This window comes from Rhinolophus hipposideros (assembly GCF_964194185.1).
Source record: "Rhinolophus hipposideros genome assembly, chromosome: 12".
In the NCBI taxonomy this organism is placed as follows: domain Eukaryota; kingdom Metazoa; phylum Chordata; class Mammalia; order Chiroptera; family Rhinolophidae; genus Rhinolophus; species Rhinolophus hipposideros.
Genome location: NC_138058.1, coordinates 11,861,548 through 11,873,904, shown reverse-complemented (window position 1 = coordinate 11,873,904; position 12,357 = coordinate 11,861,548). Strand labels below are relative to the sequence as shown.

Below are 12,357 nucleotides of genomic sequence, written 5' to 3'. Positions count from 1 at the left end.
GTAAAACAGCTGCCTTAAATCACAGAGGAGGCTGGAACCTGAGGCGCCCAAGGAAAGGCTAAGCGTGGCTTGCAGGATCTGCTGGAAGATGGATGTCAGGCGTGGCAGGTACCATGGCCTACACATCATGTACTGAAAGGTCAATCTCTGTTCTCTCAAGCACCTGATATTCTAGGTCCCAAGGGTCTAGATGGTAGTAAAGGAATTAGCAATTCCAATACATAGATTAATTTAAAACCCCAAAGAGTCAGTGTCTAAAAGGAAAAGAATAGGCATAAAAATACAATATACAGTTAAACGTATTTAATAGAAATATTAAAATAATCATTCCATTTCCTCTCATTACTAAAACGATGAAAGAATATTTCTTTTGTAATCAAAGTAATAATTTTTTATCATGCAAAAGGTATTTTTATTACATTCGTAAGTAGAGACTATTTCAAAACAAGTTTCTATAGACTTCAAAAAGACCTAGACTTACAGACAACGTGATATTTATTTAAATACTATTAGTTACATTGTACGCTGCTGGCATACTTATTATATTCACAGTTTATAAAGTAAAAAAACTAAACTTTTAAAGCCAGCTTTGAAATAGATGCATTTTTATTAATACATTCACTAGTTAGGTCTGTTCTTCTATAACAGGAAAGACAGATATTCAAGGTATTTATTAAAGAACAAACTCAACATGCAAACTCAGCAGCAAATGTCAGTTAAATTAAATTGGAAGCCAATGTTCTGAGTAACCGAAGAACAGTCAGTTCACCAGCTGAGACTGAAAATTAGAATATAAAGTGGAAGGCTTAAGAAAGAACTTCATAGAACACACTGTGTGGTGAGTTTTTAAACAAATATTAAAATAGAATTCTTACATTTATGATTTAAGAAAAGAAGTTTGGTCTAGTCAATAAAATATATTCAGAGGCATCAGAGGCATACACCATTGCACAAGAACTGTGAAAACGTAGCACTGATCTCTAAGGTGTCTCTAAAATCCCTTCTGATGGAAAACTTATAGAATGACATTATCTGCTGAAACATGGGAAGCACCAGTTTCATATTTAGATAAAATGCTGAGTAATACAGTCAATGTTCTGATATATTCTTATTTGGGGAGATGGAAAGAATTCTCAGACTAGACTCATGGCTTAGAAGTAGGTGAACCATAACAAGAGCCTGGAGAGACAACGTGAAATCACTCCAAGATAACGTGGTGGTCCCATCTTTTCACATTCAGTGTTACACCAGCCAATAGTGGGGCTTCTGACAACACAATGAGTTCTGACATAATTTACTTTAGAGAAAAAAAGAACAGTTCCTTTTAAAGTAAATAACTACGTAAATTATATTTTAACTCAGTCTCATAATGAACTGTGGCATATTTACCTTATAGTCCCTTAAAAACACCAACTTTACCAATAAAGCATATTCCTTCATGTTCTAATTAAATTTTTAAAAAATAATTTGTAACAAAATCTGTAAGTCTGACCTTGCGATCGATATTCTTGTAACATTATTTTAAAAGCCTAAATTCAAGTTGGTACGGTACCAAAATTTAGTTTAATGTCAAACTTCACAGTACTGCCCGGATATAGGCGGGTCCTGAGGTTCCAGAGAAGGGAGTGCATTCATTCCCGGTGTCTTCACCCAGCAGCACGCTTGGGAGATGAGAGTCAAAGGGCTGTGGACTGGTAGCAACACTTCAGGCTGTTGGACTTTTACTTCAAGGTGAGACTTTTTATATATATGTGACATATGTATGTACAAATATATGCAGATGTGGATATATACACACTTTTTGACAAAAGAATCACAGCAATGGATGTGAAGCTTTTTTGCTAAATAGATTCGATTTGGTTTTAATAAATAATGTTCTTTCCATCAATCTACCGCAGTCCAGACCAACTGTGCAGGTAGGACGCCCATCCGGAAGAACGGGAAGCATTTTCCTCACCTTTGGGAGTTAAAAAAATATGTATTAATCTTTTCATAACCACACTTCGATGTTACGAATCTGTCCTTGAACTTTCAGTATTCATTGACTTTCTTTACTGTTAATTCCAAAATAAAGCCCCCAGCACAATTAAGTATTTTTGAAAATAAGGGGAATCTTTTACATTCTTTTAAAACAGAAGCCTTTCCATAACTTAACTTAGAATTTAAAATCAAGAGATTTATGGTAAATCTCAAAACCAAACCAACACAAACCCTAAACAACTGTTTTTACTATTCATTTAAAAATCAGGCTTCTCGAGGTATAATTTACTTACAGTAAAATTCACCCTTTTTAGGTAAAGCACCACCACCCCAACCAAGGTATAAACGCACTTCCACCACCTCAAAGTTCTCTCAGGACCCTTTTTAGTCAGCACCCCCCACACTCATTTGCAACCACTGATCTGTTTTCTGTCCTCATAGCTTTGTCTCTTCCAGAAACTCATATAAACAGAACCACATCATATATAGTCTTTTTAAGTGTGGCTTCTTTCATTTAGCACAATGCATCTGAGAACAATCCACGTTGCTGTGTGTATCATTTCATTCCTTTTTACTGCTGAATAGTATTCCACGGTGTTTATTCATTGACCGATGAAGGATACCTAAGTTGTTTCTAGTTTTTAGCAATTTAAAAAAAAAGCTGCTGTAAACATTTGTGCACAGGTTTTTAATTTAAAATTTTTGAAAACGAATTCAACATACCATAAAATTCACCTTTGTAAAGTATATAATTCAGTGATTTTTAGTATGTTCACGAGGTTTGTGCATTTTTTCGTGTAGACATAGGTTTTCATTTCTTTTGGATAAATACCTTGGGAGTATTGTTGTAAAGTGAATGTATGTTTAACTTTATTAAAAATGCCAAACTTTTCCAATCGCGGTTGCATCATTTTGTATTGAATGTTCCAATTACTCTTTTTATCTTTTTTTAACGATCAACACAAATACATCCTGTCTGGAAGTTCAGAAAAATTCTGGCTTTCGGGAAAATTTCAGAAAAGGTCTTTATTGTTTTCTTCTTAATATGATTTGTAACATTAATATATATGATTTGAAAGTTTTACAACCCTAAAAAAAGTAAACATCTGTTTTCATTACATGTCCTATCTTTCACTCTCCCTCCCCTCCCCAGAAGTAACCATCGTTAAATTTAGTATGTACCCTTCCAGACACGTTTTCAGACATATATATACCCCACATTTGGATCTCATTCAGAGAAGCATTTTCCAAATTTTAAATGGAGATACTCTTTCTATAGTTTACAAACCACTTTCATTTCTTTTTCTGTTCACTGTCTGGTTTTATCCTTGTATTATGAACTTATTTGGGAAGCCAAGTTGACTTATCACAAGTCGTATCTCAAGTAGAATATGCAACCTGTGAGCTGTGCTGGGATCTAATATGCAAGAAACAGGGTGAGTTAACGTTTGCATTGCAAGTAGAGCAACAATCTACACTTCTTAGTCTTTTTCATGTTACTTGTTTTGGGACTAATGTGGCACTTTGTTTTACCTTACATAGAGATACAACAGGCAGCTACTAGCAGCTCATGACATTTGCTTGGGATACAAGTTGGGCCCTTAATGGGGACCTACTACAAGGAAGTTGATGTCGTTTGCCAGAGTTGGACAACCTACGAGGTGTGACCAAATATGGTGAATGATTAAATTAAATAAACACATTACAGTAAAAGACACATTGCCATTAATCCACCTCAAAACACTCCCCCTCATTTCAATCACACTTATCCCATCGTTCTTGCCACTTTCTGAAGCAGTTCTGGAACTCCTCTTTCATGAGTGTCTTTAGTTGCACTGTCCTGGCGGCCTCAATGTCCTGAATCATTTTGGTTTTGGGGAAGAGCCAGAAGTCACACAGTGCCAGATCTGGTGAATAAGGTGGATGAGGACACACTGTAATGTTTTTATTTGACAGAAATTGCCTTATACCAGAAGAGATGTGTGACGTGGAACATTGTCATGATGGAGAATGATTTATGGCATTCTTTAAAACACACCTTCTCTCAACCAGAGCTCACACCCGACAAACGGCAACGAACAAGCTGAAACTTGTCACACACTGTTACTAAGGTTAGAAATGCTGCTTCCCGTATTGAGGATCCCTGCCTTTCTGTTGGATGGCACCCGGCAGCAGCATTCACTGTATTTTGTGATGACAACGGAAAGTTTCCATGTCACATATGGCTTCTGGTACAGCAATTTCTGTCAAATAAAAACATTACAGTGTGTCCTCATCTACCTTATTCAACAGATGACTTCTGGCTCTTCCCCCAAATCAAAATGACCATGAAAGGTAAACGTTTTGAATTGATTCAGGACATAGAGGCAGCCATGACAGAGCAACTAAAGAAACTCACGAAAGAGGACTTCCAGAACTGCTTCAGAAAGTGGCAAGAATGATGGGATGAGTGTGTCTGAAGCATAGGAGAGTATTTTGAGGTGGATTAATGGCAATGTCTTTTACTGTAATACATTTTTTTTTTGTAATACATTTTTTTTAATTTAAACATTCATCATGTTTTTTTTTAGGACTTTATTGGGGAACAGTGTGTACTTCCAGGACTTTTTTTCCAAGTCAAATTGTTGTCCTTTCAAACTTAGTTGTGGAGGGCGCAGCTCAGGTCCAGGTCTAGTTGCCGTTGCTAGCTGCAGGGGGCGCAGCCCACCATCCCATGCAGGAGTTGAACTGGCAACCTTGTGGTTGAGAGGACGCACTCCAACCAACTGAGCCATCTGGGAGGCAGCTCAGTTCAAGGTGCTGTGTTCTATGTTAGTTGCAGGGGGCAGAACCCACCATTCCTTGAGGGACTCAAGGAATTGAACTGACAAGAATTGAACTGACAACCTTGTGGTTGAAAGCCCAATGGCCCATGTGGGAATCAAACAGGCAGCCTACGGCATTAGGAGCATGGAGCCCTAACCACCTGAGCCACCGGGCTGGACGTCACCATATTTTTTTTGATCACACCTCGTACTTTGTTTCCTAAGCTAATGCTTCTCAAATATTTGCAAGCCAAACCTATAGGAAGAAAAAAATTTCTATCAGGAGCTAATACAATCAGCCAGACAACCAACATCCACACATATACCTACAGAGTTTCAAGAAGCAAGTCTTACCCTTACTAGATAGATTCAATGTATTCTGATGTTTGTCTTATTCTATTAAAAAAATATTCTGGATGTCATCCACCAAATTAATTTCATAATCCATTATACTGTTTAAACTCTACACAAAATCAGAAGTTGTAAACATTGCTTCAAAGGACATAAAGGACACAAGAGATACTTGTGTTCTTTGCTTTTATGGTCCCATTCCTTTCAGTGCCAGGAAGAGTGTCTCAGACTCTCTCTCTGGCACCCGCACATGTGTAACATAGGTTATTCTTCATGGTCTTGGTCAAGAAATGTCCTTGCTGTGGCTGGTGAGGCCAGGGACCCCTATTTGTAGCATGGTGACAAGTTTCCTCAGCCATGATGTTTCCTCTTGCACCTCAGACTTTCCATCTAGAAAGTTTTCCTTGTGTATGAAGTACATTGCTGAGAATTTCCAGAGGTGACTTCTTAAAGTTTCTGTCTGTCAGAAAAGATCTTCAAGAATATTTTTACCAAGTTGGCAGTTATTTCTTACAGCACACTAAAGAAAGTATTCTACTAATGCTGTTGAAAAGTCCATCGTGAGCCTGTTATTCCTTTAAAGGTAACAAAGCACTGTGTCTTCTTTCTCTGGCTGCTTTTGAGATTTTTTTCTCTGTCCTTTTTTGGGGCAGTTTCGCTTTTATGTGACTAGAGGTAGACTTCCTTTTATTTATCCTATTTGAAATTTTATTGAAGTTTTTATATCTGTGGACGGATATCCTTCAGCAATTCTGGAAAAACTTCAGCCACTGTCTTCAAATATTGTTTCTACCCAATTCTTTCTCTCCTTCTAGAACTTCAATTATTAAATATATGTGAGATGTCATCAATCTATCTTCTATGTTTTTCATCACTGTTCTGTTTTCAATTTTTTTGATTCTCCATGCTAAATTCTGAATAATTCTTTCTGACTTATCTTCCAGTTTAATCATCTTTTCTTAAGCCATATATTATATATCTAAACCTACTGCCAGACCATAACTGTTTTTAGTTTTTTATAAGTTTTCTTTCATTTGCTCACATAGACATGAGATATGAATTCAATAACCTTTAAAAGGTAAACTAGTTTAGACTAAATAAGTGGGGCTTTCTTTTATATTTATAGGACTTAGCCAAAGTATATCTTACAATTCTGGGTTTCTAATGAACTTCTAAATATATCCCCTGTGGAATGACCAATAACATTGGTGTCACTGGGACCCTCAGGCTAGTCTCTTTGAGATCTTGTATTGATCAACAGACCCTCGACTTACAGAAGCCACTTGAGTGTTAGTAACATCTACACTACATTAAACATTCTTGGCTTTAAAAAGAGGACCATTAGATATGCTAAATATTTTGAGATCATATTGTTCTATTAAAAACCGTTTTAATTAAAATATAAATATGTGTGTATATTTTATGTGTATATATGTATGTGTGTATATATACTAACATATATATACACACATACATATATATATCCTGCCAAAAGTCCTGGTCAATTTTACAAAGAAACAAATAGTTTTAGCTTTGATAAAATAAAAATGTATAAAAGGAAATTTATTATTTAGGATAACGATATTACTAAAAATGGACACTTCTTATTTTGGATCTTGTGACAAAAATGCTATTGTGGTTCAGTTAATAATGTACCCTACTATCTACCCAAAAAATCTGAAAACGTTTCTCTATAAAGACACGTGTACTCCAATGTTCATTGCAGCTTTGTTTACAGTGACAAAGACATGGAAACAACCAAAATTTCCTTCGATAGATGAATGGATAAAGAAGTTGTGGTATATATACACAATGGAATACTATTCGGCATTAAGGAAAGATGATATAGGAGGATTTCTGACAACATGGATGGATCTTGAGAGTATAATACTAAGTGAAATAAGTCAGACAGAAAAAGCAGAGAACCCTATGATTTCACTGATATGTGGTATATAAACCAAAAACAACAAAAGAACAAGACAAACAAATGAGAAAGAAAAACTCATAGACACAGACAATAATTTAGTGGTTACCAGAGGATAAGGGGGTGGGGGTTGGGTGATGAGGGTAAAGGGGATCAAATATATGGTGATGGAAGGAGAACTGACTCTGGGTGGTGAACACACAATGGGATTTATAGATGATGTAATACAGAATTGTACACCTGAAATCTATGTAAATTTACTAACAATTGTCACCCCAATAAATTTAATAAAAGAGACAAGAAAAAAAAATGTACCCTACAATTAAAGCAGAGATTACTATCATTAATTATCATTAGAAAGATGTATTGTAAAAACAAAAAATCAGATTCAAAGAAACTATCAGCACTACTTATGAAGTATACCTGTTAAAAAAATATATTAAACTTGAATTCTATCCGCCCTCCAGAGCAGGGCTGTCAAGATATGGCTGCCAGACAGGGTCTCCAGAGCATCAGTATCACCTGGGAACTTGTTAAAAACGCACCTTAAGTCCACTGAAACAGAACATGGGGTGGAGTCCAGCAAACTGAGTTTTAATAATCACACCAGATGATTCAGATATCCAATCATTTTGAAGACCACTTTCTAGATGTATTAGTTTAATTAGGACTTACAGGGGATAGAGGAACATGGTAAAGAGCACCAACATGATGAGGTAACGCCATCAAAAGTGGGACAACTAGACATGTTGGGCCGACTGATGGGACATCTGAGAAAGTATACAAAAATACCTACAAGGTATTTTGATCTCCTACCCCACTCAATTGTACCTGGATCTAATCATGGGTCTAAGTTCCTATTTATAGGCAACACTGGAACAAGTTAAATGCTATTTTGAAATGCCAAAACCAGAACAGGATTTCTACAGGACAAATGACCACTTTCTTCAACTAATACATGACATTACAGAAAGGAACACGGAATTGCTAGATAACAAAAACAAAACAAAGCTTAGGGAACATCAACTAAATGCAATGTGTGAGTCCTATTTGGGATACTGTAAAGACATTTTTGATAACCCAGGTACACTGTACATGAACTGCATATAGATGACAGGGGAGTCCGGTATACGTTGAAGTATTCACTGGGGAAATCATATGTGTGGTATTTGCTTTAAAATCTCAAGCTCTGGGGCCGGCCCGGTGGCACAGGCGGTTGGAGCTCCATGCTCCTAACTCTGAAGGCTGCCGGTTCGATTCCCACTTGGGCCAGTGGGCTCTCAACCACAAGGTTACCGGTTCAACTCCTCGAGTCCCGCAATGTATGGTGGGCTCTGCCCGCTGCAACTAAGATTGAACATGGCACCTTGAGCTGTGCTGCCTACTGGATGGCTCAGTTGGTTGGAGCACGGGCTCTCAACCACAGGGTTGCCAGTTCGATTCCTCAAGTCCCGCAAGGGATGTGGGCAGCGCCCCCTGCAACGAAGATTGAACATGGCACCTTGAGCTGAGCTGTCACTGAGCTCCCGGATGGCTCGGTTGGAGCGCGTCCTTTCAACCACAAGGTTGCCAGTTCGACTCCCACAAGGGATGGTGAGCTGTGCCCCCTGCAACTAGCAACGGCAACTGGACCTGGAGCTGAGCTGCGCCCTCCACAACTAAGACTGAAAGGACAACTTGACTTGGAAAAAATTCCTGGAAGTATACACTGTTCCCCAATAAAGTCCTGTTCCCCTTCCCCAATAAAAAAAAATCTCAAGCTCTGCTCTACCCTTGTCAAACTATTGCCCATGAGTTGAAAATTGTCACGATGGGTGACACCTACAAGGAACATGACAGTACTTTCTCTGTATGTAAGGGTGAAACTTAAATCAGTAACTTAGCCTACAGCTTGATTCACCTCCTAGTTTACTATTCAGTTGTTTTCTCTTTGTTTCTCCCCCTCACTGCATGATTTAATGACTCTGTTTTGTTTCCTTTCTCCAGGCTACACATCACTAATCCAGTTAATCAGCAAAACACTAACTGGAAAAGAGTAATTCCTTAGTCCTCGGGTACCCAGGTGCTGGAATCCATTTTGTAACTCCCATTTTGTAACTCCCTTGCAGTTTTTACTGTGACGCATAAAGCTCCCGGCTGTCTGGAGATAACATAATCTTCAAACAAATCAAACCCTGGGAAGTTGCTTCAGCCCTTGTACCTACCTGACTTACTTCCCCATCTCTCTTCGTTCTACCCCAGCCTGTATGCCTATGAAACCCCTTGATTATCCTCGGCTAGTAGACAGTGGCATTTCTCAGGACAGCAGTCCACCATCTTCCTGGCGGTCGGCATCCAGAATAAAGGAAACACCTTTTTTCCTCACCAACACTTGCTGGGTCTTACACAGCAAGTGGCCCCGAACCTGGGTTCGGTAACATGTATGCTTGAAAATGTCAACAATAAAAATGTTTTAAAACTAAAACAGACATGAAACCATGATCCTTAAGATGCAGTTTGAAATCAGGTAACTATAGCTGCTGTATGTGAATCATTCTAAAGGAGTTTATGAAATCACAGTATTAAATTTGATGTGAAAATCTAAGTTCTAAATATAGGACAGCTTTAAAGCTGCATATGCCTGGAAAAATGGACTGTTAGATATGACACAGACCATAAATTGGCTCAACCAAGTGTTGAGCCATAAGATTGCTGTCTCTGGACTATTTTTGGACAGACGTTGGTAAAGGGGAGGGGGAAGTAGATGAGGACAAGCCAACACATGTTTAAAAAAGTATGATATAAAACAAACCCTATTCTTTGACAGAACTTAATGCTAGGATTATAAATCCAATTTTCAAAGAACCAGAAGCCCAAACTTAAACACTGTACTGTATTTTGCTGCATGTTAAAAATTATATAAATGTACTATCGTTGCCATAGTTAAAAAGTGAGCTTTTCAAATCTAGTCGCAGGTTACACGTATGATAGAACTCATCCAAATGAACAGAAGTTATCATTTTCAGTCATAGTGTCACAGAAAAGATTGTAAGTACACACACAGTCTCAACCACAAGGCAACAATTAGTGTAAGTTGTAGAACAGAAGTATAAGACTCCTACACCTACCTTGAGCAATTGCAGCAAGTTTTCCCTTTTCTTCAGAGCTGAGCTGCAACATTGTATCTATTACAGGAAGCAGCCTCTCTCTTTCACTACCTGGTTTTAGGAAAATGAACTGTAGCAAGACATTCTTCAAGTATTCCAGGTTAGCTGCAGATTTCTCTCGTTGGTGATTTCTTTCCAATCTTCTAATTTCACTTTTGAGAAGCTGGTGTTAGAGAAATTAGTTAAAAATGGGTTTTAGGAGCTTCTGGTTAAATATGGCAGACTGTACACACACATTTTTCTTCTCTTTCCCCTGAAATGCACCCCCAAAATGACAATAAAGGAGAACCCAGGAGAGGAGAGCAATGTAATGAGAAATATCAAGAAATTCACAGAAAGGAGACATACGAACTATAAATGATTCAGTCCAGCTGGTTATCATGTACCATAACAAGAGGAGAGAGTGTCTCTCACAAAACACTGAGAATCTCCTGCCTCAGAAGGAAAGGTTACCATGGAAATTGGAGATGAAAACGGAGGACTATGTAGTCTATATTGGTAGGTACCATGATGCTCCCTCCACCTTCTACTTTCTATAGAAACTACACCAGCGAGCTCAGGGACGTGGGATGACAGACACATTGTGAGAAGTGTGAGCCAGAGTCTGGAAGCAGGGCTGATGTGAACACTTGCATCATGATTAAGCCTTTCCCCTGACCGGCTCCCAGAACTCCAGACAGTTAGATAGGCAGTGAAATTATATTTACAGGATGAACAGCACTTATCCAAAACAAGAGTCTAGTTCAGGATAGAGTGAAAATGCTGGAATGTAAGACAATCTGAAATACTACCAGAAAAATGGAGCAAAGGATGATATGAAAAATATGGTAGGATATTAAAGTCTTTGAGAAAGATTTCTGGGTTGAAGTGAAAAAAATTATATTGTTCTATGTCATAATTTTAGGTTAGTCCAAGAAAGTTAGCCAACTCTGTCCTAAAACCTAGGGTCATTTTTCAAAAGTGACAATAAGGTCTAAGAAATCGTGAGATTGTATGTTTATGAAAATAATACATTTAAATAGTCACTTAGGTTCATTGGGCTAGTTAGTGATTTGTTAGATGTGATAATGTTTTGACTGTGTAGAAAATGTTTTATACAGAGATGCATTCAGAGCTGTATTTAGTGGTGCGATGTCATACTGTAAAATTTACTGTAAATAACTGAATAACTCAGCATTAAAAAAATTAATTTGACAAGGACAGCTGGCAATCCTTCATGGTACTGGGCAAAAAGCATGTGCTTTTCAGACACAAGTTTGAATTAAGCTACATTTATCAGCTTCAACTGTTCTTTCATCCAGTGATTAATAGGATTAAATATGATAATCTATGTAAAGACCAGGGCCTGGTTCAGGGGGACTACTCAGTAAGTAGTATGACTATATTTGGACAGTTGATTTATCAGTGAGCCAGGGGGGAAATATCTCATTTGTGTAATCCTCAGCAATTCCACAGCTATCTTGTTACTACATGTTTCTGGTGTCTTTAAATAGGAAAAACTTCCTATGCCACTTTTGCCATCTACACCAAAACCTATGAAAAGTAGTTTAGTGCCATAAACATCAGCAGAATGATCTGAATAAGAAGTGTGCCATGGTTTATCTTTAGAAACTAAGGACCTATACCCATTTAAGTTTTATTTAAGCATATGTGGAATACTGACTTGTGAACATCTATCTAATTTCTAAATCTATTATGGTATCTTAGGAAAAGTAGGAATTAAAATAGTATTTATGTGATAGACATAAAAGCAATTAATATTTCTTGATTTTAAGAATGTAGTATCACTAAAAATCAAGATATTATGGAGATATCTGACATGGGAACATTTAAACATAGGTAAGTGTGTGTAGAGGGTCAAGAAAACTGAATTGGTACGTCTTCTCGTTCGCAGTTTTTTGACCTTACCTTGATTTGCTCCATAAGGATCGCATTGGTTGCTTCCGATTTCCGAAGCAGGCCATTTAAGTGATCGGCACTTTTTGTGGTAGAACTGAGCTTTTGAACCAATTCTTCTTTGGTAAGGTCAGCATGCCATAAAGGAGGCTCTGCAAGATGGTGTTCCAATAGTTAATTTTCAAAATCAGGATTACAGATGAAGATTCTAAATAAGAAAAATATCTCAGTATAGATATTTTACCCTGCTATATTA

General features: G+C 37.5%; 1 protein-coding gene across 3 annotated transcripts in view; it reads right to left on the bottom strand.

Moving 5' to 3' along the window:
* Window positions 1-288: 288 nt before the first annotated feature.
* Window positions 289-12,357, bottom strand: part of GCC2 (GRIP and coiled-coil domain containing 2) — a 54,040-nt gene continuing 41,971 nt past the window's right edge. For all 3 annotated transcript variants that reach the window (XR_013994665.1, XM_081069261.1, XM_081069262.1), the window contains exons 21-23: window positions 12,114-12,253; window positions 10,167-10,368; window positions 289-1,957 (exon numbers count right to left, since the gene is read on the bottom strand). Coding sequence is in view for 2 of the 3 variants with exons in the window: in XM_081069261.1 (XP_080925387.1) it covers window positions 1,890-1,957; window positions 10,167-10,368; window positions 12,114-12,253 (410 nt within the window). In the remaining variant the exon portion in view is untranslated. The remainder of the gene's footprint in view (window positions 1,958-10,166; window positions 10,369-12,113; window positions 12,254-12,357) is intronic.